The 27285-nt window shown below is 36.1% G+C and overlaps 1 protein-coding gene and 2 long non-coding RNA genes across 5 annotated transcripts in view; 2 read left to right on the forward strand and 1 right to left on the reverse strand.

Moving 5' to 3' along the window:
• Positions 1-7655, forward strand: part of LOC114199969 (uncharacterized) — a 21424-nt gene extending 13769 nt beyond the window's left edge. The window contains exons 2-3 of the long non-coding RNA XR_003607376.2: positions 1267-1444; positions 7311-7655. This is a non-coding gene — a long non-coding RNA (uncharacterized LOC114199969). The remainder of the gene's footprint in view (positions 1-1266; positions 1445-7310) is intronic.
• ARRDC3 (arrestin domain containing 3) lies at positions 3537-16256 on the reverse strand. Of its 3 annotated transcripts, XM_028091929.2 has the most exons (8): positions 15739-16254; positions 11755-11836; positions 9916-10063; positions 8851-8953; positions 8257-8513; positions 7780-7942; positions 7350-7504; positions 3537-5343 (listed from the first exon to the last, which is right to left on the reverse strand). In XM_028091929.2, exons 1-8 carry the CDS (start codon positions 16016-16018, stop codon positions 5287-5289), a joined length of 1245 nt encoding a protein of 414 aa, XP_027947730.1. In that variant the 5' UTR covers positions 16019-16254; the 3' UTR covers positions 3537-5286. The 3 variants fall into 3 exon arrangements, with proteins under 3 accessions (XP_027947730.1, XP_087879514.1, XP_087879513.1); XM_088023387.1 differs by lacking the exon at positions 3537-5343 and having other exon boundaries at positions 7382-7542; positions 15739-16256; XM_088023388.1 differs by lacking the exons at positions 9916-10063; positions 15739-16254 and having other exon boundaries at positions 11755-11838.
• Positions 16257-16350: 94 nt separating this feature from the next.
• Positions 16351-23694, forward strand: LOC114199975 (uncharacterized). The gene is made up of 4 exons (XR_003607377.2): positions 16351-16471; positions 19701-19958; positions 22487-22625; positions 23124-23694. It is a non-coding gene; the product is annotated as an uncharacterized LOC114199975 (long non-coding RNA).
• Positions 23695-27285: the final 3591 nt, after the last annotated feature.

Genomic DNA, 27285 nt, shown 5'->3' on the forward strand with positions numbered 1-27285 from the left:
AGGCCAGAGGTAGTAATCCTTTTGTTTAGATTGGAAATTGATGTTGAGAACTTATGTAAGTCTTCAATTTAGAAGTAGCAAATATCCATTTCCAGTTAGAATTAACTATAATGTATCAGAAATTCCTAATGTCATAAACACTTGTTTTCTTTAATCACATTAGGCTATATACTCTTTTATGCACATATAAACATTTATATACATATAAATACTAGACCTATTCTAAAGCAACTTTTTGTTTTTTTTGGCTCTATAATATCGTGACTTCATTTACCTAAGTTGGTGTCTGTATAGCTGGTTTGAAAAAATATGTTTTTTTACTTATATGTTTAACTTCGTGCTGTTCAACAAAGACAGTGATACCGGTTCTATTTCCAGTTGGGCTTGTGCATTTGGATTTTTAAACTACTGGTTGTCTTGAACTTGACATATTCATGTATTAGATTTCCATATTCATGTATTTCCCACATTTTCCTAAATTTTTTCTAAAAAAAATTGCAGACTATATTCCTCAAAAGTCAAATTAATTTTCTTATATCAATAAATTTTTCTCACATGAATTGAAAAATGCATCTCCTATTGATTTTGAAATCAAGAAATAAAAAGGCAAAATATTTCATCATTCAGTCATGCATGTTTTGAGAAATGCTGATTGTTGTTATAGGAATTCTGAAGGTATAATATTTATTATTATAGTAGTTACAAAGTTGTATCTCAAAAATATCAAGCCATAAACAGGCTTTGGGATTTAAAGTGGCATTATTGGGGCACCTGGGGGAGCTTAGTCGGTTAAGTGGCTGCCTTTGGCTCAGGTCATGATCCCTGCGTCTTGGGATCCGGTCCTGTGTAGGGCTCCCAGTGGAGGGCCTGCTTCTCCGTCTCCCTCTGCCCCTCCCCCCTGCTCCTGCGCGTGCACACACGCTCTCTCTCAAATGAATAATAAAATCTTAAAAAAAATAAAATGGCATGATTATTTTTCACTTATTAAGTACCCCAAATCCTCAGCTCAGTTAGTTTGGGACTCATGAAAATAAAGTTGCCTGTTGTGTCTTCATCTCTTAATTTTCTTTGGTGTGCTACAGAGCTTCTTAAATTTTACTGTACTTATACATTACCTGGGAATCATGTAAACAGTATTCTGGGATAGACCTTGATATTCTGCTTTTCTAATGCACTTCTTAACTGATGCCATTGCTGCTGGTTTGGACAACATTTGAAATAGCAAGAATATATAGTAACCTTTTTTCTCCCTTCTTCTGGAAACAGATTTCTATTGGGAAACCCATTCTATGTGGCATGAGACATGACCTAGATATTGGCCAATCAGAATCTCCCCTAACAAGTGATTTGGAGTCAAGATGGCTTTTCTTCCAGAAGCTGTAAAAGTTGGGGTTATCTTTCCTGGCCCATCTAATATCAAAGAATAAGGCTAATATGAAAAAAGGTAAGTGAACAGAGATGAGAGACAAGAGTGTGTCCTCAGAGCATTATTTGGATTTCTGGATCTGAATGTACTTAATATAATTCATCCTTGGAATTACTGGTTAATACAGTTTTTTACTTAAGCTAGTCTTGAGTTTCTCCCTCTGTTACATTATAATCCTGAAAAATATACTGAGTTTGGCCATTCATTAAATCCTAACTGGTGATAAAGATTTTGGTAAGTATAGAGTCGTATATAACTTGAAATATGTACTGACCTAAAAGTATTCTAATACAAATTTAGAAGCAATGTGGTTCATTCCCAATGTTATAATTGACTTAGAGAATTATTTACCTAAAGATGTATTACAATCTTCTGCCTTGATGAAGGGGACTTTGGATACCTACTTTTCCACTTTGTAGATGAAGACATCAAAATTGACACATCTTGTTTAAGGCTACATCTAAAGTTACAGAACCCAAAACCTATGTCTCCGCTTCCCATGCTCTAATTCTTTCCCGAGTCATTTATTCCTTATTGTATAAAGACATTGGGTAGATTGCTAGCTCTTATTTCCATAGAATTGATTATATTGTCTAAACATTTCTTTGTAACACACTTTATATGTGTATACACATTTCAGAATATGGGAGATTCATATAGTAAGGCACATGTACAACTTGATAGCTGATCTATAAATATATAAACACTGAAATAGTTATTTTCTAAATGTGATCCAAAAGTACTTGTTACAAATCACTGTCAAATCCACACATTGAGAAAAAGTACTCACTGTTGTTTAAAAATTCAGAAAAAATATTTTTGTAAGATTAGTTAATATACCTTTTAAATTTATGTGCTCTTGAAGTACTAGAAACTTGGACGTATCACAGCAAGAGGGAATTTGTACCTGAAAGTGAAACTATTTTACCTGGTTCATAGATAGGACTGGAATTTATATAATGAATTTATAGGTTTTATCAAAAAAAGCATCCATAATTTGATGAATTATTAAGCCACTGATAAATTAGTATTAAAAATTCCTTTAAGGCTTCAGTAGTTCTCTTTGGTGGCTTGAAGCAATTCTTATCCAGACTGGCTTAAAATAGAGTTTAATTGTAGTCCTAATAGTGTTTGCATGTATGATGAGTTACTGACATGATCAAGATTCAAATAACTCTCCAAACAATTTTACAAAAAAGAAAAAAACAAAACACTTTATTTTCCACAAGGAAGAGCAATAGGAAAAATTAAATCATTTCCCACATATTGTTTTCTTAAAACAGAGCCTACAAGGACATATTCAGCACCAAATAAAACAGGAAAAAAAGAGAAATTACAAACAGCCATAGAATATAATCTATAAAGCAAACATTTAATATTGCACTTTGTTTTGCTAATGTTTTGGATTTTACTTTTCCTAATTGCAAAATCAGGAATCTATCTTGAATACTGGAATACAACTGTGAACCTCACATCTTATGTCAGGAATTGACCAATATTTAGAAAAGAGTAAAGTAATGCCTCTAAACAAGAAAGTAAAGAAATACTTCAATGGGGTAAATAAAACTTTATTTGATAAAGTTTTATATATTTAAAATTTAATCACATTTCATTTTGTGACCCAGTGCCAATTATCAGAATATTGGTCATTCTTGCTTCATGTGTTATTTATAAGAGTATATGGTGATAAGTATTCCAATGCTATGCATATCAACAATTGTTCCCTAGTCAGTTAGACATAAGAGAGAAAAGAAAAGGGATTTTCAGACAATCCCCCCCCAAACAAAAATAAAACCACCAAATGCCCTTTATGCCAAATATTCCATTAGCTTCTTTTGAGGGGGACATTCACAAAATGATTTAACAACAATAAAAAAATATTTCACCCCCATTTCCTTATTATCTAGTATTAGTTTGCTACGGGAGCCCAAACCCTTTACTGAATCACTTAAAACGCGATTCATTTTTACGCTGGGCTTTCTTCACCCTGTCAGCATTTTCAAACATGAATTGTCTTCCATGTTTTCTTAAAGGCCACTTATGGAAAAGCCTATTTGTTTTGTATGAAGCTTTAAGACAGTATTTAACCAAGTCAAGCACCAAGCCAGAGTTACTGTTATTTTCAGCCACTTTATTAACTGTGGGGTTAAATGGCAGGATAGATGTAACACCCATTTCACACGTATGTTGCAACATCACAGATGCTGATTTTCATTAAAAACATCAGAGCTGAATTCCTTCTAAAATAAGACCATCAGTACACTTGGTACCTTGGAAAATGGTTTTTAAGTGTCATCATGAATGCTGGTATATTTGTTATGAGCCAACTGTAAATTATCTTTAATATAAACTATAATTTACTGATGTGGTTGCTCTTCTTATCTATATATACTCAAAGTGAGTGGTTTCTCATGTTTAACAAAATGTTCTTTAGGTAATGGAAAAAATACTTTCACTAGAAAAACCACAAAAATAGAAAACAGTTCTCATTCCAGCACACGTTCTAGTATTTATAATTTTGAAGTTATACACTTTTAGAATAAACTTGGGTTTTCAAGCTCTGAGAAGCTTTAGCAGGATAGGAAATGTATAAATTAAGCTCTCTAATCGTAACCTGAATATATATATATTCCTGCTCATTAAAACACTCTGCACCAGCAAAAATGATTTCCAACATATGTGTTTTGGAGGTAATTAAGTAACTCTGTTATAAAAATAAATGCACTTTCTCCTCCTCTCCAGTGACTGGAAAATTTCCATACTCTTAATAAAAATAACAATAATTTTTAAGAGCAACAAGCCCTTACCTCTTTGCTGGTGCCTGCCATACTGCCTATCTTTACTCCATTCTTAGCTCTGCTAGTTTCTTCTTTTATGTAATGATAAAAAGGGAATGTGGGTGGGGTATCACTTTTGTGTATGTCCCTTTTCCAAATTTCCCTCTCCAAAAAGCCAACCAACCAACCAAACAAAATAACAGTGCAACAAAACACAAATAGCATTCCAACAGTTTGGCAAGTGATGCGTTCACCTGAGATTAAGTGATTTTAGGCAGTCAGTAACAAAATGCTGCTTTGCTGTAATAGTAGAAAGGCAACAAATTCTTAAAAGAAACCAAGAAGGTATACAATCTTGACAAAGTCTATTAGCTTCCTCCTCTTATCTCTTTTCCCACATATCTGTTGCGTATCTACTACAGTAGGCTGCAAAACATACAGCAAGAAGGATTGGCTTGAAGGCATTTGATGTTTGTAAATAAATCCACAATAGGATCCAAGCTGAAGAGGTGATACATGGTCAGCCTAGTAGGACATTTCTGAGCATGTGCATACGCAGGTAAAGTCCAGGCTATATTAAATAAAAAAAAAAGTCAGTGCGTTTTTTTCATGTTTAAGTTTTTTCAAAGCTTTCTTTTGTTCCTTGTTGTGCTGACCACAAACAAGTTTTTAAAGAGTATCAAGAGTCTGGCATAAATGGAAAAAAAAAAAAAGCTGTAGTGACATCGGAACTGCACAATGTAAGCATTGAGCATGTGCAAATTTTCAAATCAAAAGAAGGAAATCATCCCTCTTTACAACGTGGTGTCTTGACACGTATGACCATAGGCTAAGAAGACTGCTCTTAGTATGTGCCTGTTTTAAAGGAGAAAAGCTTAGATCTTCAAGCATGTTGGAGCAGTCCCAGAATGTTGCTGTAGGCTTCTAAAGCATGATCACTGGCTGTTTCATGTGTTTGCCATTTTTCTGGGCAAAAGCAATTCCACTTCCTCTGAAAACGTGTCTCCAAGATACTTCTCTGTCCTCAGCTGGGAAGAGATACAGTCCAGAACCCACATCAACTTGATTTAACCAAGTGTTCCTTCAACGAGAGGGGCAGGATGGTCTATCATCTGCTGACTGATCAGGATTTGGATCAATCTAAAAAAAAAGTGAAAAAAAATTACAAAGTGACTTGATAAAGTCTAGTAAAAATGCAGCAATGACTAACATTGTAAGTATTACTGAGGAATCAGAAAGAACATACACAGCATGTAGGGGAAGGGAGAAAAGGATACTAGTATTATCTATAAAGTGTCTGATATTTAATTACTAGATTAATATATGCCCAAATAGTTTTCCTTCCCAAAAGCTAATGGTAAAATTTTACCAGGGAATGGTGTTTTACTCAGCATTTAGTAGTACTTAAGATTCAAATACACAATGGAGAACATTTTCATAGTAATGATCTCCTTTTGTAAAGTATCCCTTTCATCCTTTTACAAAAGTCAACTCATCTCTTTTCTAGGCTTTGGGAAGAATGCCGTTGTGTAAACAATGTTCTTGGAGCTTATTTGAAGTAATAACCTGTGGATGTAAAACACCAGAGAGGGCCTAGGAAAACTGTATCAAGAAATAGCCATGCTGAACCCAAAATGCTCTAGAGTCTGCCCACCTTCTCTATGACTAGAGAGACTTTCATATGCACATACATTTAAGCAAAATGACTATATTTCAGTTGCTTCTCAGGTAGAGAGAGAATGGGCACAGGAAGGCAACTAGTTGGCTTTAATACATTTCTTTTACTGAAACATCTTTTGGACAAGACCCATTTTTTATTTGCATTTAAATGTGGCACAATCTAAAGTGACTCACAAAACTTTAGGTAAAACATGTTTTGAAGGAAAAAAAGCAAGTAACTTTTAATGACAAGAGAAAAACACTTTAATACAATCTGGAACTTCCCCCTTTCTATGTAACTATTAACTGAATCACATTCTGAACCAATTTAGGATTTTAAAAGTTTTTAATTCTCTTATTTTTAGTTCACTTTAAAAGGTAGTAGAATTTTGCCACAAATTGCTTAAAAGTGGATACTGAGATTGCCATTCTTTTAAAATGCCTGTTGTACAGCCAGAAAGTCTCAGATCAAATCAGCAATTATGGACTTAAGATAGCAACATTGGCATAAAAATGTAGTAATGAAATCTATAGTAAGTGGGAGAACATTTTTAGCATGTAAGGGAAAATTGTGTGAAATGGAATTGTGGGATAGAAAAATATGGCTAATGAATAATTTGCAAGAACAAATTCTAAATATCCTATAATCAATGAATAAAGTGGATCTTCTATTAACCACATCTGGAGGAAAATGGACTCTTCTAGTCAGATTATTAAGGGGGGAAAGCAGCAATTTCTTGCAGAGTGCAGCAATCCCACTCAGGTTTTATTTGGGAGTAATATTTCATTGTTAAATAGCTAAACTGTGATAACCAAAAGGATAAAGTTGATTCTAGTGATTTACAAAATTACTTGGTATTATATTGGTATCAAGGCCAACTTTAAAGCCCGGCACAATATATATTAAGATGTATTCTCAAGATTCGACTTAACAATCACCTTCCCAGGGAAGCCTTCCTGATTTCCAAGGCCTAATGAACTGCTCTTCAAATGAACTGTGTGTATTCCTATCCCACTGTTATGGAATATTTTGCTTCTAAATTTGTTCTCATCAGTCTGTGAGCTTCTCCCAAGTTAAGAGCCACGTTTTACTCATGTAAATGCTTAGTGGTCATCAATATGAGATGTATAAAAATAAACAGTGTAGAAATATTTGTCTAACATTTTTGCAAATATGTTATTTTCCCCTATGACTGGGAATGTAAAAATGTGCAAGAATTAAATTGGAAAAGATAAATTCTACCTACTTAATTAGTTCATGATTGCAAAATGCCACTCCTACTGATACATTAAAATTATTCCCTATTTCCCCAATAATATAAGAATCCTACTTATTAAATTTAATCTAATGTTTAATCCTGTTGTTCTAATTTATGTTTCTCTATTAAATATGATATTAATCAAAATCTAAATGTATTTTTTAAAAAGTCTGTAATGCTCTTTTCCAGGAGAGTCAGCCCATTTCAGACTTGAGGAGCTGTGCTTACTTCTGAATAAAGAGGTGGAGGCAAGAACCGAAACTCCTGGATATATGCAAACAGTGGTCCTTGAAGTGCTCTCTCAAAGTCATCACAAGCACTCACTGGTGCAAGATTGTTCCGCCTTTGTTCCTCTGTTACCACTTCTGCATAGCTGGGTGGTGCTGAAGGAAAAAGATACACGCAATTCGAACAGCATGTTCTTATGCATGTCAAAATACACAGAATAGTAGATATTAAAAAGGAATGTCAAGATAAAAATAATAATTGTTTTGTGATTAAAACTAGAGGGATATAGGTTTTAAATCTAACATTAGGGACGCATCTACTTCCTACAGATACAGACAAGAGTTTACCTAGTCATAAAATATTATTAGCAAAATTATGTTCTTGAAAATAGTAATAACAGATTAGGCTTAAACATGCATTATCAAATTACCTTCAGGTCTTTCACGTAGGGATAAACCAAGCCAGTTCATATTCATGCTACACTGACTGCTTACACTTGAGGTTCTGCTACCAAATGGGTGTAGAGGAATGGTACCAATGACAAGGGGCAAATTAAGAAATAAATCCATAGCTCCAGGAATATCCACATATACCTAAACATTGAAAGGAAACAGTAGGCTTAGAATTACAAGCATTATTTTTTTTAAAAACTAATAACCCAATTTTAATGTTATCTCAGACCTTCATTTACTTACATATACATAGAATATACAAGAAAAATTCCTCCACTACGTATAATACTGTGTGGCACGTTTACATGTGACATAAAATTAGTAATTGTAACTCACAGATTTACATATACTTGTATATATGAGATATAGAATATAAAAACCAAATCCTAGAGTAAGAAAAAATGATATCCTCATGACTTTAATACTAAACAGCAAATCCTTAAATCTATACCTACCATTAGTGAATATTCCACACGAATTATGCTACAGTCGAGGATAGAGGGAGAAACTGGTGGAATTTTCAGCAACTTTCCATTCCATGTATCTGTCTTTCCAGATGATAAGGATTCCCCACGCAAGTTAGCCACAAGCTGTTTTACTTCCTTCATTTTCCCTTTGGCATAGAAGGCCTGTGTTTGGTAAATGGCTGCCTTTGGCACTACCATTCGGGAAGAGCAGTTCTCAATCTCAGCAAATATCTGAATTGATTCACCTAGAGGGAAAAAAATATGAATCTGCTGTTAAACAAAAACAAAAACAACTAAAACTCCAGAAATGTAGATTGTTAAGCCAAAGTCTGAAAGTTCAATGGACTACATGGATGAAAAACAGTCCCAAAAGTGGCAAGTAACTTAGAATTATAAAAATGAACTACTCATTTCTAGTAGCTATTTAAAAATGGACACTACATTCCCATTTATGAAAGAAAACTGGGTTGTTTTACCAAAGAATACTGTATTATGTTTGCATTTAGTAAAAATACTATACATTTATACACAAAAGCTAAGTGAAGAAAGATCGTTTTCATTGGGAATCCATCTCATACATACCTGGGGTATAGCCCTTCCTTTCAATTTTGGCACTTAAGGATATTGGGCCTGAGGTACAGAACCAGCAACAGAGAGTCTTTTCTTTTGTGCCTGCTTGGGGTGACTGTAAGAAATAAATTTAGAGAAAAAGGTCAACGCACAAATTAGGACAGTGTAACAATGTTTTAAAATAAAACCCTAAATTCTTGGAGAATTAAAATTACAAGCAGTGTAGCTTTTTTCCAAGTGTATTCAAATATACTTTTTTAAAAAACTAACCAATGGCTTCTGAATTATACAATTATTTTTGTCTTTATATAAATCTCCATCCAATTAAAAAAAGGGGTACAGGGCTTAACATCATATTCCATAAACATAGTTTTAGCTCACATTATTTACATATACAGTAATTAAAAACAACCTATCAAACAAAAAAACCCTTTCCACATTCCACTTCAACTGCCTTAAAAAAAAAAAAGGCAGCTTGAAAAGCAACTTGGTTATAATCCCAAATGTTAACATTTTTCTTTGAGAATGTAAAAATTAGTTATGTGAAAAAAGGAAAACTCTCATTTTTAAGATAAATTTGAATCTCATGAAAAAAATGCAATTAAAAAGGATTTCTTTTAAAATATAATTCTTTTTTTTCGTGAAAGTGACAATCTCCCCATCATTTGACAACTATCCCTGTATTGGAATATCAATGCAGTTCAAATTTTAGATTATGATATTTTCATAGTAAGTGATATTGTCTTATAATAATTGATACTGCCGTTCCTCCTCTACTAAAATTATCCAGGGAATAGATCTATTTTTTTGTTATTCTTTTAACTTCCGAGTGAGAGTTATCTCATACCATATGCTGTCTTTACTTTTAAAATTTTCTTAAAGTTATTACAGTGTCAGAAAATATGAGCATATTCTTCATTAATTTGTGTGCTCTTGACTGTATTTTTAAAAATAAATTAGTATTTATGGAATTTAAAATCACTATTTTAAAATTATACAGATTGCATAGTTTTAGGTGATTATTCTTTAGTATTTATATGCCAAAAACAAAGAATGAAGAATTCAGTCAATTCTTACCAGTAATGAAGGAGTGTTGATATCTATATGCTCAAAGACTGTAAATTCCTTCTTTAATTTTACTGGTAGAAGCCAAGGCCTGTGCAATTCGGCTTTCACCCAATAGCGCACACTGCCATGTCGGCCTTCGAATGAGGTAGCAAGTGGTCTGTGCAGAATATAAAGTTCAATATATTAATTTTATACCTCTTTTTAATAATTATACAGTAGCTCACCATAGAAGTGTTACTATTTGCACTGTTTATGTATCAATGAGGTATCAAACAGAATTTTTTTAATTTCCAAAGGGATAAGTCATTGGGGAAAAAAAAAACCTGTTTTCCAAAAAACAATAGCTAACACTAAAGTATTAAAGAAATTTTGCTTTAAAAAGCCAGAAGAATACAATCCCTTTAAACTAAGAAGAGGCTACTTTTAAAGCTGGTGGCAAAATTATAAAAGTTTGGAAATCAATTCTTGAAAGATTGAAAATTTAAAAACAAAGTTAAGAGTGGTTTTAGTATTTCTACTGAGAAATTCTACACACTGGCTAGGAATTTTCTCTCTTTTTATAGTAACTAAGAAGGTCTAGAAAATGCCTAGAACAGCTGTTATTAATTTCAGAATTTCACCTTTTATAAAGTCTACCGAAAATCTAAAAAGCTGCTTTTCCATTTCCTAGTTTTCTCGTGTTCTAACTCTTTTTGGCCATGTTTTCTAACTTTATAGGCTTAATAAGAGAAAGAAACATTTCTATTAATCTGTATCAAGAGAATCAGAACTGGTTTTCAACTCTCCCAGATTTTATTAATTGTGGAAGGTTTTATTTCAGTGAGTTTAGTCTCTTTTTCATAATTTCATTAGAAAAATGCCCAGTGTTCAGTTATTTACTAACTTAGATTAACATGAGAAGTAGTGGTTTTTACAGATTTTTTTTTTTGCATTTTGGACTCCTACATTAACGTGTATAGCACAGAAAAGTAAAATGCAGTATTTATGTTAGTCTTCCAGAGTCTACTTTAGATGACTTTGGTTTATAGATAAATTATTCAGACCCAATATTAGCATTATATTCACAGACAGTATTTCTCTTAAAAGTAGATTAGGGCATTACATTTAGAAAGATGTTAAGTAATATGGTAAATAGAATACTCTGAAAAATACCATTTATGAGTTCTATCCGCATATAACAACTCAAGTACTAGAATTAACAAAGATTATTAAGAAAATTTGGGGGGGATAATCTCTTCTGATGATCTATTTTTACATTAAGAATAAACCACTTTCCTTTTTCCATACTCTATTCCATGCCTTATATTCAGTTATCTGATGGGTGTTTCCTTTTAAGTCCAGGTCATAGTATCACTCGTGACTTTTTCAATAGCTCTTTTCACAGAAGCTACTGAATTTGTATCAAAGTTAGGATATTCCTAATTATGTTTATCCTTTTACCTTACTGCTGTTGGTTAGCATTAACAGAAAAAACACTGGATTTTTATAAATTACTGAATAAGAGACTTGATAAGTTCTATGCTTCTGCTAATTTCAACTGACAATAAAATAGAAAGTGCTTACATTCAGACTAGCACCTTCCAATTCACTCAAGATACATGAAATACTACTTCAGTTTTAAAGACCTCATAAATTTGGAGACAGAGTACTAAGAATTGAGCTTTGCTTTCTATAATTTTGCCAGGCTACATTAAAAAGCAGCTTCTTTTGTTAGTGTATTGTTTTCCTCTAGCAACATTCAGTGATGAAAAGGGTTTTTTTTTAAACTAAAAATATTTAAATTTAGAATAATTTTAACTTTAAAAGAATGGAGGTTTATGAAAAATGCCTGTTACTCGTAATACTTACGTCTGTGGAAGCTCGAAGCTGAATGCATATTCATGCCTTCCTGAATGAATAGTGTTGAAGCCTTCTTCTGAATTATCATCATCTAACAAACAGAAAAAGAAAACAAAAGACTTGATATTAAACCTTTACACACTCTTCCTGGTGGCAATACTTAAAGGTACTCCTATAATAATTAAGGCCACAAGCTTTGGAGTCTCAGAGATCTTAATTCTAACTTTAGTCACTTCCTCTGGGTGAACTACAAATCCCAACTCTTCTGTTGCCTCATCTGTAAGATGGGGATAATCAATGCCCTTAAAGTCAGTTTTTTAATGGTAAATGACTCAAACTGTAAAGCATCTGTATCTAACACAATATATGTTCAACAAGAGTCAGAGCTCAAACCTCTCACTAACGCGTTATCTTTGTCTCCAATGGTTAACTTATTTATCCTAAGACTATATATAAAATAAAAATTGTGCAAACCTTTAAGGTCTGTCAGTTTTGACGCAGATGACATGAATGTTACCATTCTAAAACCATTAGAAAACTTCGTCAAACGTTGAAGTTAAAAAGAAAAAAGGAACAGTGATTTTAATGTCAGTTTCAGAGCTAAAAATAAAAATTCTTTATTGAACCTAAAATGATCACACTAAGTCTGTCCTAGCAACAGCTAGAAATTTGCATATATAAAAAAATATATCTCTAGATTTAAAAGGTGCCTGCTTACGGGGAAACAACACTGTTCCACATCCTTGAAAAATGAACACTAATTGTTCCCAACTGCTTTCATTTTACAACCAATTTTCTTTAGGCCAAATATTTTTTAAAATTTCTCCAAAAATATGTATTTAACGAAAATGTGGGAGGGGATTCTGGATTCTTTTTTAGCCTTCTGAGTAGATACTATAATTACGTAAATGTCTTAGTGATGTAGTTTTTCAGCGTAGAAGCCAACATTAACCATGAGAGTAGATGAAATTGGTATTATCATTTAACTTTTCCTCACTAAAGTACCGAAGCTACAGAACGCGATGCTTCCCTCACATCAAAAGAGAAAAGGGAGAAAAAGCGTCTATATGCGGGTACTTTTATTCAGAAATCACAATGATTCTCTTCTATCTCAGTACTATTTTCCTCTTCCCTTGTGCAAAACCTCTGAACGAAATTCAGCACCGAAAACTGACTGGTGAGTTGGGGGCCATTTAAATTCGCTCCCCTCGAAGGCGCCCAAAGTTTGCCTCCCTCTCCTTTTCTTCCCTTCTCGCTCCCTTTTTGTGCCAGCTCAGCAGTCTCATTGAGGCGAGTGGCGGCGGCCGCGCCGTGGTAAACAAGTGCCGGGCTGTCAATCAAGAACTAGACCGGAGCAGGAGAGGACCGGCCTAAACCGGCGCGAGCAGATCCCAGCCGGCCCGCCCGCGCGCCGCCGGCGCCCGCGCGCTCCGCTATACATACGGCATACGTCGCGCGGCGCTCGCGCTCGCGCTCGCGCAACCTAGCCTGCTGGGCTGGGGGCGGGGCGACGGCGCTGCGGCGCTTCCGCTATACACGCCCCAGCCGGTGACCGGTTCGATCTGGCTCGGGCCACCCCGACACCTTTACAGTGGCGGTGAGGGAAACTGGGGCGGGGGGGGGGGGGCAGGACTGCACGGTCTCTGGGAAACAATGCGGAGGGGGTCAGAGGATACTCCCCGAGGCCCCCACCCAGCTTTCGATGTATCACTTTTCCTTCCCCTCCTGGACAGCCTTTACGTGTAGTCTGTCCCCTCAGGTCAATCAAGGTAGCCGGTCTGGTGACTGCATAGGTCGGGGAACACGCTTTGTTTCAGCTAAGAGGAAATGAGCGTTTACAGAAACCACCTGACATCTTCCAGCCGAAAAACAGGAAAAGGGGGTCCTGCTAACCCTGCCTACCCAAGTTCCTTCTGGACAGGTTTGTCAGCTAAAGTTACGCCCAGGGGCCGTTCGGCACCTGTAAGGCCAGCAGGAGCTTCTCCCCACTGAAACCCGAGATCGCTTCTTTCCGGGGCCCCCAAAGCAGGCCGCGGTGAGGGGCGACAACATTCTGTGACACGAGCCACGGCGCCCCCAGAAGCTCCGGGAGGGACGCGAGTAGGGGCGGGGGCAGCCGCTCTGGAGGGACCTTTACCGGCGCACGCCGGTTCCAAGCCTCGCCCCAACCGGCGCGAGCCCACTCTCCCCACCCGCCCGCGCCCAATCCAATCAGAGCCTGGCATCGCCTTAGCAACAGGCTAACAAACGCGGCTCCGCCTATCGCCGGGCGCCCGGGGCGGGGTCTCAGTTACCAGGCTAGTTTGAGAGGTCCCACTTTTAAGTCATTGAAACTATTCCAGCGAAGAGCTCGTCCACGCTTTGCAGGGGTTGAGGGGCATCTCGTGGGGGTACGGGGTACATAGTTTTTCTTTACCATGAAATCATGGAGCAACTAATGAAATTGTGTTTGTCACCGTAAGTCGTTATTCTTTTATCCCACTGCAAGCCTGAACTCCCTCAAAACCTTTGTTTCTTATCCGTTTTATAAAAAAAACCCTGCAATGTCCAGAAAGGCTCAAACACAAACCTCCTATGTGTTTGCCATTCAACAAATACCAAGGCTGTCATTCAGCATTTGCATTTCTTATCAGTGTTACTGCCTGGAAAGATTAACTAAAAATTTCAGGATGCAGATTACCTATGTGTAATTGTGAAAAGCCAACTAAAGAACTGATTTCATCTTAATATTTTTAAAAAAGGAATTACATGCCGTAACTCAAAGCATCCTTCATTTCGACACTTGTCTTAGTTCAATTAGCACTTCATCAGGGATGTGTATTTTTTAATATAAAAAAGAACAAAGATGTGCTGTACTAACTGAAAAATCGTCAACATTTGAACTAAATACTGCATTAAAAAGGAGAAGCATAAAATTACATAACCAGTTTTAACATTATATTCTTCTTGGGCTAGGAATTAAGTCATCGCCACCACCTGACGCGTGTAACCAATCTGCTGAGAGCAGAACAAGCGCCCCTCCTCACCACCCCCCAGAACTGGTCCGAAACAGGATTGAACCGCTTCTAACAAAGGGTGGAAACTTGGAAAAACAAGCTTAGAGTCTCCTATATTTCCACAATGTAACCATTTAAACAATAGATTGGAAATCTCAGGACCCCTTCTCCCCTTGACAACCCTTTATCTCCCTTTTCTAACCAAAAAATCAAATCCAATGTGCCGAATACTTTTCAATTCCATTTGACTGGCACGGGTTTCATTGAATGCACGTTCCAAAGTTAGGCATCATACTCGGAAAAGAAGATGACTGACCCGAAATGGTTTCTAAAACTGATTTGAAACCTATCATAATGATAGATACTGTCCTTTAAGAGAGAGAACGCTTGATGTAAATTTATAAAGGATCTGGAGAGAATAGGGAAAAAACACGTGGGGTGTCGATACCATATGTCAAAATAAGCCACAGAAATCCTTTATCAAAGAACAATGATGAATTCCTTAAGGTATTTTGCGTGTCAATATTAAAAATGAAAACCACCTATTAACCTACTTAAAAATGTTACTCCATTTCTTCACTGAAGCTTAGTTTTTAAGATCTAGGGTTGCAAAGTGCAAGGAAAAAAATCGAATACTGGACTGCAGATTTTGGCAATTCATTTGAAAACTTATTAGTAAAAATCACTGAATGGGATTTAAGTAGAATTTCCAAGTAAGGTACAAAGGTATTGCAAGTGCGTATGGCACAGACCAAGCCGGGTATAGAGGTAGTTGAATAAGTGCAGTTTGCAGTCACTTTGCAGATGCCTGCATGCATTACGGCTTAACACACGATGAATGTCAAGGAGAAGCCAAATCTTCCAACTTTGCTAATCTTTATCTAACTGCTATGTGTTATGCCAGGAGTAGAATTATATTAATTCAGACAAATTGAAAATGTACTTTCCCAAAGAAAAAACAGGTCTAATGACTTCTGAATAATATATAAAAACTTACCTCTTTCGTGTCCAATTAAGATGTCTTTATGGTTGAAATATTCTACTTCTTCAGTGTAATTCTGTGTATAGGCAGTATTGGAGCCGGCGTTTCTTGATTCGGTCCAGCGTACTTTCGCATGTCCTCTTGCATGAATTTTAAGAGATTTTACTCTGATTTCCCCAGTAACTTCTAAATTCACCCTTCCTGAGACTGTATCCCCACTAGAATACACAGGGACATTGCTGTCATTAAGACAGTCAAAGCTTATTGTCAAACTCTTCACCTTTCCCAGCACCATGTTTATAACAAAATCTATAAAAATATAATGTAAGACAAAAAAGTCAAGATCACATATAAAATGTGATCTTCCCCTAACACTGATCGATGTCTTTGCCGTGCAAAAAGCTTGCAGGCAAGATCAGTGATTCTTTACAAATAGTTCATTGAGATTTCTTAAAAAGTCAGGGCAGCAGAGAGGCTGCTGCTCCACAACCCTGCTAGTCTCAGTGGTCTCCTTACAAAGACGGGCGGTTGGAGGCTGCCAGCTCACTTTAAGAGCAGCTTTGTGAAAAACAACCCCAGTGCGCATGCGCACGCCGCGGCTGCTGTCCGCCCTCTCTGCGCGTCCCCTCTCGCGCCCCGCTCGCTCCCTCGCTCGCTCGCGGGTACAGTAGGTGTACAGCTAAGGGAAGAAGACAGTGGGGCTGTCGGGAGGCTGAACCTGACTTCTCTTCATTGTGGGCTCCTATTGGTAGGAAGGCTACCGTAAACCCTCGACGTGCTATCTGGTGCCCCTTACCGAGCACACTCTAATAGATAATGAAAGAGTGGGTTGGGAAGGTGTTTGCAAAGCCAAGTAAGGATAAACTGCTGAGTGACCGGCCAAAGCGTGCGTTAGTTAACGGCACTGCAGGGTTTTGCCCACTGCTTGGATGGGAAGGTGGAATAAGTGATGTGTGAAGAGAGATGGGGGAAGGGGAGAAAGAAACCGGTTGGGCAAGCGACGGGTTGCTGAGCATAATCTACCGAATTTCAAAAGAAAATGTAATAAAAACCAGACAAGAAATAATGTTCATAGACAAGAGCATTCTTGACTTGGATTTTTTAAAAAGACCAGTGCGTTGTAGGCAGTGTGGAAATGAACTCAGGCGAGGCCAAAGGAAGCTGACGAGAGAATACTATAAGGAGCAAAAAAGAGAAGCAACTATATAGGTTTTTTTTTTTTAAATCAGTAGGGTTTGCTTTTTCAATTGTTTTTTTCTTCCATTTCTTAATTAAATAGCAACGAAAAGCAACCAAGTTGTTTGCATGATGACACCAGGGGGAAAAAGGCCTGACCACTTCCTAGAAGGAAGAAAAGAGACTTTTTAAAGACACCACCTACAGCTAGATGTGCAGTGTATGACATGATTACAACTCCTGTGTCCAGAGGATTAAAAATGGAGTTCGGCCTAAAAAAGTACCACCTTAAAAGAAGCAGCATGACACAGTGTTTTAGTTGACATCATGTTCACAACATAATAGAAAAATCTTTGTTAGAAATTAGTGAAGCCTCTAAGATGGTATTTTTTTTTAAATATAAGAGCTATGTATATAATAGAGCTATGTTTTGTAAAGTTCTAATATTTTTACAAGGCCAATAGCCTGAGACTGTTCAACATAGTAATTCTCATAATACATCTTAAAGACAAGTACATTTATCTCTTTATTGTGAACATTTTGGTAACAAATGGCAAAAAAATCTAGATTTTTGCAATCAACAGAACTGTTTCTAAGAGGGAAATGTAGAAGGAAAAATATGAATCTGGAACTATATATTCATAAACAAATACACTTTGGACAATTTTTTGACTGTACTCATTGGTCTTACTGTTTTCTTGCTTTTGGGGGAAGAAATAATTTTATTTAGTTGGATTTTAGTTGACAAGGCAATTATCTTGGACTCAGCATTATATATAAATATTCGAACTATTTGGAAAGTTAATGGGCAGGCCATTTAACAGAGTTTAGACGGTTATGTTTAAAACTGAATTTATGTATTTGAGTGGGAAAAGTAGTCTTTTTTTTTTTGTTTTTTTTTTCCTCCTCTTGGTTGACACCTGGTGGAAATTCTTGTTGTTCAAGTGCTTGGGATCTTGTACTAGCTTTGGTAACAGATACTGCTTGGGTATTTTCGCCACCTAGTGGTAAAATGGTGAATTTGCTAAAATGTCCTCGTCTCAGTCTTAAGGTTGATTATTTATTAAGTATTCAAATGACATTGGACAAGAAATGGATATAAAAGTGCAGTAGACAATTAGGTGTTCATTAATAAATTTGTTTTAAATTCTTAAGGCCTAGTGAACGATAGCTGAATTCTTGAGAATTTTTAGTAAAATTTTTCTAGTTGGAACATAACATTTGTGAAAAATTAAGAATCAGCTGTTTAAATAAACTAGAATTGCATTTAACCAGAAAGAACCCTAAGAGATTTACTTGTAGTTTGGAAAGTTGTTTTACCATATTAAATAATTCATTCCTGTGCTTATAGTGCATTATTCCTTCTCTTTGAAGCTTTAAGGATATTATAAGTTATTGCCTTTATTATTTACTTTGCTATTTCTCTTTATTTTCTTTTTGCTCTGTCTTCCTAAACACTTTGGTAACTGACAAGTTGCCAGGAAATTTTTATCCCCTGTCATTTTTACTTAAGATCATACTCACTTATCCTAATTATCACCTTTCTTCACTTTGGTTTTAGTCACATAACTATTTTTTAAGTGTCTAAACTTGAGTTTACTTGCTTCATTTTGTTTACCTCCTATTTATTCCAACTATGGAAACACCAGAAACAACAAACAATGAACAAACAACTCTGGCACCTTTAAATTCCTGTTTATGTTTTATTTTTTTTTAAGTTTATTTAAGTAATCTCTACACCCAACGTGGGGTTTAAATTCACAATCCTGAGATCAAGAGTCACATGCCCTTCTGACTGAGCCAGCCAGGTGCCCCTATGCTTTCCTGTCTAAAAGAAAAAACAAAAACCAACCAAACAAAAAAACCACTTGGACTAAATTTTGGACTAAATATTTTCTCTCACCTGACTTTTTTAACCTCCCCTTTTCAAAACTCCATGTCTAAAAATCTGTCTTTTAGATAAGTTGAAATGTACTGTAGCTGCTATCTTGGTCTTCTGAACTTGTCTCACTAGGCCCTTATTGTATTTTGCATTAGGTTTAAGCTATTCATCTTTACCACCGAGGCTCTTTCCTACTGCACCCTAGCCTACGTCTCATATGCCATCTCCTCCTACTCATCTGCTAACTCTCTATACTCCTGTCAAGTACATCTTCTGTCCCCTTTGTTAGCCTGTCTCGCTGTTGCCAATGTGAAGTTACATGCTGCTTTTTGTGCCCAGAACAACATCCCACTGCTGTTATCTCCTTTCCCTTTTCCTAACCCCTCTACTACACTCAGCTGGCACAACTGAATAAAATTCCAAGTAGACAGAGTAACTAGCACCCCCTTCCCTTTTTATATCTTTGTCAGAGCTCAAATAGAAATCTGTCTTTACGGTATTTGTTTCTTGGATTTTATATTCAATGGCTGTTGCACCTTATTGTACAAAGGATTAAACTCAATCTCAAGAACTCTGTCTAAAACTGACAAATGATAATCACTATCAAGATATTTAATATTGATGTGGTATGTAAAAATTACTGCCAAGTCTGGAGTTTTTCACATATCAAAATGCTCAATATTATTATTGAGAAGAAAAAGGCAAGCCATCTCAACTGAAAGTTTTGGTGTATGGTTGTAAGAAAAACCATACCAGCAGTCTTTTAAAAAAAAATATGAAATCCATGGTTAATCTTAATTTCAGCTAACACTTGATAGGCTTAAATACTGTAGAACTAGGGGCATTGTTTTTGGTTTTTTTGGTCTTAATTTTGTATTTCAAGATTTTGTAACTGACTTAATGCTTTCTTTTCTTTCAGATTTTTTTTTTTAATTTATTTGAGAGAGAGAGAGAACACGAGCAGGGGGAGAGGGAGAGGGAGAAGCAGACTCCCCACTGAGTGAGGAGCCCAACGTGGGGCCTGATCTCAGGACTTGGTGATCATGACCCAAGCCGAAGATAGACGCTTAACTGACTGAGCCACTCAGGCACTCCTGACTTAACTCTAATATCTTCAAAATGCAACAATGACTTCAGTGTGGAGACTGGAAGCAAGATTTGCTATATTACTAGTAAAGTGAGTGAGGTTTTTTTATATTTGATAATTTTATGCTGTTTGTTGTATTTTTTACACTTAATGGATATTTAAATGTGAATTTCATCATAAAATTCAATGCCAAATTTCTGTTTCTGTTCTCCCACATTAAGGTATAGCATGATATGCATTATGTGAACACCGGTTAATCTTTTATATTTGATTTCTTGATTAAAATGAAGTCATCCATAATTCTATCCACCCAGAGATACCACTGTTAACATTTTATTACATTTCCATTTGGTGTACAACTAATAAAGAAAAGCATTGCCTGTGAAGCAAAGACAACGCTTCATATCATTAGAACATTTTTGACAACAGATTTGATTAGTGGCTTCAAGGGAAAATTTCTTGAATGAATTTGTAACACGTAGATCCTGCTAAGTTAGATAACTTGATAAAGTTTATTCATCCCGCACTGAGTGGCATTGGGTCTATGGGAAGGATCGGAAATACTAAGTTCCTTTTTTTTCTTTTTTTTAAAGATTTTATTTATTTATTAGAGAGTGAGAGAGCACACAAGCAGCAGGGAGGGACAGTGGGAGAAGCAGACTCCCCACTGAGCAGGGAGCCCGATGTGGGGCTTGATCCCAGGATTTTGGGATCATGACCTAAGCTGAAGGCAGATGTTTAACTGACTGAGCCACCCAGGCTCCCCAATGCTAAGTTTCTTTTCTGAACTATTTATGACTTCTGAACAAGCACAACTTAATGAGGGTAAAAAAAAAAATTCTAATTGTAATAACAGACATTTTCTGATGGATATTGAGTTTTAGTGGCAAAGTATAATTGCAATCAGTTCTGTTTTTTTTTTTTTTACCTCATATTCATATTTTGCTAACTGGAATTTCATATTTGATATCTTAGAGAATGTTGCTTTTCTAGTCATCTACATTTTTCCTGTTGATGAAGAGGATGATTATTATTGGTGATTTTTAAAACCCAAAACTTGGGGTGCCTGGGTGGCTCAGTCGGTCAAGTGTCTGACTCTTGATTTTGGCTAAGGTCATGATCTGAGGGTTGTGAGTTTGAGCCCGGCATCTGGCTCCGTGCTGGGTGTGGAGCCTGTTTAAGATTCTCTGTCTCGCTCTCTCTGCCCATCTGCCCCACTTCTCTCTCTCTCAAAAACAAACAAAAAAACCCCCAAAACTTGTTGTTTACTGTCACTATTTTTTCAGTACTGTTTAATGGAAGCATTTTCCAAGGGTCTGCTTTGTAAAGTTAGTTTTATTTATTGTTGTTAATTATTATACTCATGCTATCATAACTTAAAAACTGTAAGAGAGAATTATTGCTTATCATTCATCTGAAGCAGCTCAGTTTTCATGTTACTATTTTTCCTGTTGTTGAGGAATTTTACTTGCTACCGCTTAGAAGAAGTAGCTATGATGAGGGAAGGGTTTGTTGGGAAAATCTGCAAGGAGGAGGGGCAATTTAAGTTTAAAATTTTGCTGGAGACTCACTGCCTCCAGAATTCTGAGTTTCAAATGACCTTTTATTTCAGGGTCAGGAAACAGGTTAGATGATAGCTAAACTTTGAAATCACACATTTAATCTGTGATTTAGTAAATTCACATGTGGCTAATCCACAATTGGTTTTATATTTTTTGTTTTTGCAACATGAACGTTTCTTTTTAGTTCATGCATAAACTACTTAAATCAATACATTTCAGTGGAAACATGAGGCAACTGAAATTTTCTGCCCCAAATTAATATGTAACTGATATAATCCATTGATAATTGATTTTTGTAGTCATGTATGAATTTGAAATTATTTCGCTGTGGAGAGTATGACTGCTTTAATATTTTGGACTTGAAACATATGAAGCGTTTTGTAGACATGAGGTACACATGCTGTTATAAAGATGCACAAAGCCAAGTGTCTGAAGTGAGGAACAGAATTAAATCATGAATAATTTACAAATTGAAATAATATAGTCTGCCTTGGTCTTTAGAAAGTAGGAGTAATGCTTTGATAAAACCAAAATAATTTTGTAAGGTATGGGTTAGAGGCAAAATTTGGAAGCCAGAGTAGATTGCATTTTATGTAACAATTTTAATATTCAAATCAAAACTTTTATGCTCTTATACAAAGGAACACCTTATTTCTACCAGAGAGCCCCCCCTTGAATAGGGAGAATCCTTTTAACTTTAATTTTACATTTATTCTCATCTTTTGCTCTCATTTGGATCTGTTTTGGTGAAACCTGGTAGAAGTCCTCAGAAAGGTGAATGTATAAGAAGAAATTGAACTGAGCCTGGCCCCCTCTCTTAGGTCTTTCTGCAAATGAAGAGGAAGGAGAGAAGAACCTTTTAGAGAGAGTCACTTGATAGACAATTGGCCAGTGGGAGATTGCTGAAGGGAAAGAATGATTGTAAAATAGAGTCATGATCCTAAAGAGGATAATGTAGGAAAGAACAAAAGACCGTACTCTTTGTTTCTAGTACTACCCTTTCTCATCTTCATGAACCTCAATGATTTTGTGTTCTAATCACATTGTTTTTTTCAGTCTGTCTCTGCAATGATGTTCACTCCAAAGGAAATGAAATGAAAGGAAGTTTTGGCTGCTGGGTTGGAGACAGTGGTGGCCAGTCATTAGAGGACAAAAAGCTGGTTAAGTGAACTATGGAAAAATCACCAAAACATTGGTAAGAAAGACCCATCAGAGAGCGGGGTGAGGGTGAAGGGCAAGAGCTCTGTCTCCTGATGGATATGGGGACAGAGAAGGATGACAGGAGAGTTATGGTAGACAGTCCAGAGATTTCCCAGTGGTCAGGCTCACATTGAGAGAGTGGACATGGCACAGGCATGTCTGATAATGAAAAGCTAGTCAAGGACACTTTTCAGGGGATCAGAAAGCCTGGCTGATAACAGAAAATGGAGGGGGCAGGGTTGGTTGGATGAAGAAGGTTTTTCTTTTACAGGTATATAGGACATACATACATTGGCCAAGAAGTCCAGAAACCTCCAGCTTGTATGCTAAGTGGGGTGTGTGTGTGTGTGTGTGTGTGTGTGTGTGTGTGTGTGTGTGTGTGAGAGAGAGAGAGAGAGAGAAAGAGGTCATATTTCTAACAACCAGAATACTAGCATATTTTATGGCAGCCATTGTGCTTTCTACTCATTATCTTATTTGGTCCTCTTCACAGCACTGTGAGGTAAATACTATCATATCCATCTTATAAACAAGGAAACAAGCTTGGAATGATGAAGTAACTTGCCCAAACTCATACAGCTAGTAACAGATGATACTGGGATTTGAACCTATGCTCTTAATCAGTAGGCCATGCTGAAAGCAAGGCAGTAGGCTTATTTATCAATAAGCCTCCAAGAAGGCTTCTGTAACCATGCTTCCCTCCCCTAGTTTGGATTATATGCTTCTCTTCCTTGTTCACAGCACCTTTTGAAAACCCTATTTCTTAACAATATGTTATTTGGTTTGTTTTACTGTCTCTCCCATAATATTCCAAACCTCTCAGGGGTACTCTTTATGTCTTGTCTAGGGCTCAAGTGTTAATAATTGTTATATCTCTAATATTTAGCATAGTGCCTGGCACATAATACACACTCAGTAAATGTTTATTGATAGGTGATGAATTGATAAAGGAATGTGATCTTTAAACAATTTTCCATTATAAGATTGTAGAATCTTACGGGAAATTTTTCCAGATACCCACATGAAAGCACATGAGACTGATGAATTAAAAATAAACTGTAAGTTCAAACCATCATTTTATAAATGTGTGCTAATTGCCTCAATGTCATCATCATGATGTATTGTCCAATCGCCGTTGAAATAAATAGAGATTACTGCATTTGCTAAAGTAAAGTTTTATGGTTTTAAGGTAATAATTGTATTAAAAATACATATATCACCTTTCAGCATTTTTGTACTTGGTACATTATTTACAACTAATGAGCGAATTTTGATTGCTTAGGAAAAACGCTATTGTATGCCATAGCAGAGAGCAAAATACCTGACTGTAAGAATTTGGGGAAGTTAAATGAAACTTGCAATATTGCTTTCTATATTTTTAACATAGTTTCACAGCTGACATTTATTTATTTATTTTTAAGATTTTATTTATTTATTTGACAGAGAGAGCACAAGCAGGGGGAGTGGCAGAGGGAGAGGGAGAAGCAGGCTCCCTTCTGGATGCGGGGCTCGATCCAACTGAGCCACCCAGGCGCCCCAACACAGCTGACATTTAATAAAATTATTCTGAACAGATTTGCAAGTAGGTCATAGAGAGGTTTCTTTCAAAGATCTTGATTTTGTAATATTTTATTTGCTGTATATATGTGGAGATTGTATGTAGGTGATGTCTGTCTTAGAAATTAAAGTCACTAGGGGTGCCTGGGTGTCTGAGTTATTAAGCGTCTGCCTTCAGCTCAGGTCATGATCCCAGGGTCCTGGGATGGAGCCCTGCATCGGGCTCCCTGCTTGGTGGGAAGGCTGCTTCTCCCTCTCCCACTCCCCCGCTTGTGTTCCCTCTCTTGCTGTGTCTCTCTCTGTCAAATAAATAAATAAAATCTTTAAAAAAAATAAAAAAAAAGAAATTAAAATCACTAAAAGTATTTCTGAAGACAAACACTTTTTCATTCATAAATTTGGTAAATTTGACAGTTGGGTATGTGAAAACCTGGTCACTAAAAATCTATATTATTTAAAAATGATTTGGATATATTTTCAAATATACTTTTGTTTTTAAAAACAAATAATTAGATGGAAAATACTATAATATTTGCTGTGGAGAAACAAAATTTTGTGGATTTATGAATGAAAATGTGATAAAATGTTCTGGATTCTTGCAAGAAAGCAGAAAGCTGTGGATTACATTTTTTTAAAGTTTTTATTTAAATTCCAGTTAGTTAACATACAGGGTTATATTTGTTTCAGATGTACAGTATAGCGATTCATCACTTCCATACATCACTGGGTGCTCCTCATGAGAAGTGCACTCCTTAGTCCCCGTCACCTATCTCACCCATCCCCCCACCTTCCCTCTGGTAACCCTCAGTTTGTTCTCTATAGTTCAGAGTCTGTTTCTTGGTTTGTCTCTCTCTCTCTTTTTTCTCCTTTGCTTGTTTGTTTTATTTCTTAAATTGCTGTGGATTAAATTTGTTTGTATAAATTTAACTTCTGAACTGGTAAACTAATTTTCCTTCTAGGGATGTATTTAATGTATTATCTTAGATATTTTACTAAATAAAGGAGCTCAATGATAAAATAGTACAATTAACAAAGGTAAAATATAGTTAAATTTAGAGAAAGAGTGTGGTCAGTGAGTAGAAATGTACAATCATGTAATTCTAAATTTTTACGTCTGGCAGCCAGAATTTTTAGTTTAAAATTTAGAAAAGAAAGACAATTTAAGAGAGCTAGAAAATACCCACATATGTTTCCTCACAATTATGGGGCTCAAAAGACCAAACTCCAAACAAGGAGTTTGGTCTTCATTCTAGAAGCCTTCAAGAACACTGAAGGATTTTTAAGTGTATTGTATATAGTGTCCAATCTGTCATTGTGGGGCCCATTAATTAGTTAAATTGTTTTTCTTTTTTACAATAGGGTTTTTTCCCCCAAGCAATGTTTAGTTATTAATAAACAACTATTTAAATGATAGAAACATTGTTTTCCACAAATTTATGTATTTGGCCCTCATTGTTTTATAGTATTTTAAAAGCGTATTTTCTTATAAATATACTATATTATCATACAGTGTATGTGTAGAATTTGCTGTGGGGACTGATACGTGTTTACTCACTAGGACAGAGAGGAAAGAAATATTCCATACCTGAGCAGTACTAGTAGTTTCTGGTATTATCTCATTTCTCAGAAGATAACTTTCTGTTAGAACGTATGTTTTTTTTTTTAAAGCAAATAAATAAAATGAAAAACAACTATTGTGAAGAGACTTGTTATATTTGTGTTAAGAAGAGACAGTCTTCTCACTGATATGAGGAATTCTTAATCTCAGGAAACAAACTGAGGGTTGCTGGAGTGGTGGGGGGTGGGAGGGATGGGGTGGCTGGGTGATAGACATTGGGGAGGGTATGTGCTATGGTGAGCTCTGTGAATTGTGCAAGACTGTTGAATCACAGATCTGTACTTCTGAAACAAATAATGCAACATATGTTAAGAAAAAAGAAAAAGAAGAAGATAGCAGGAGGGGAAGGATGAAGGGGAGTAAGTCAGAGGGGGAGACGAACCAGGGGAGACGATGGACTCTGAAAAACAAACTGAGGGTTCTAGAGGGGAGGAGGGTAGGGGGATGGGTTAGCCTGGTGATGGGTATTAAAGAGGGCACATTCTGCATGGAGCACTGGGTGTTATGCACAAACAATGAATCATGGAACACTACATCAAAAACTAATGTAATATATGGTGATTAACATAACAATAAAAAAATTAAAAAAAAAAGAAGAGACAGTCTTTATCTCTGATAAGTAGGGTACATAAAAAAAATCAGAAGATTGGCTATAAAAAGAAAATTTTAAGGAGCTCTAGAGGAAAAAAATGCTTTCAACTATTTACAAAATTCTTAAAACAGAAAATGATGAATATGGTGGGCTAAGCCTTTACCTGCTTTATATCATTTGATCATAACAATAAAGTAATTATCTTCTCTTAAGATGGGGAAACTGAAGCTTAGGTCTTATAGCTTTCTCAAGGTCACACCCCAAGTGGCAAAGTTACCTTTACAGAGTTTACTGTTTAAGGGGGAATATAAGCAAATAGTTACAATGAAGACATGTGTGCAATAGATATATGTTACTAATAGGACTAGCATAGTATTAGGAAGCATCTAGCAAAGGTATTGAATCCTGATCCAGTGCTCAGGCAGAGCCTTCTCAGAAGAGTTGAGATTGACTAGAAATGAGAGTGAAGTCAGGATCAATCTAGTGAAGTAAACAGAACATAAGATTCATTGTCCTAGTTGGGGCACTACTGAGCCTGAAAGGGAGGCCAATAATAACCATGTTTGTACAACAGAAATAAACAACCATCCTGGGCAAACCAGAATGTGTGGCAGTATAAGGAGTTTGGTCTTCATTCTAGAAGCCTTCAAGAACACTGAAGGATTTTTATAAGGAATAACGTGAACAGATTTATGTTTTGGAATACTGAGACTGATAGTGGAAAATGGTTGGAGGAAACCTGTAGATTATTTAAGGAGGCTGTTTCAGTAACACAGGATAGTGATGATGGTGGCCAGAATTGGTTAGTATTAGACCAAAGGGAAATGCCTTAAGTTCAAGTGATATTTAGGATGTAGAATCATTAGAACTTGGTGTGTAATTGGATAT

The sequence above is a fragment of the Eumetopias jubatus genome, unplaced genomic scaffold, assembly GCF_037043125.1.
Source record: "Eumetopias jubatus isolate StellerSeaLion01/CBP00866 unplaced genomic scaffold, mEumJub1_p1.0 scaffold_5, whole genome shotgun sequence".
Lineage (NCBI taxonomy): Eukaryota > Metazoa > Chordata > Mammalia > Carnivora > Otariidae > Eumetopias > Eumetopias jubatus.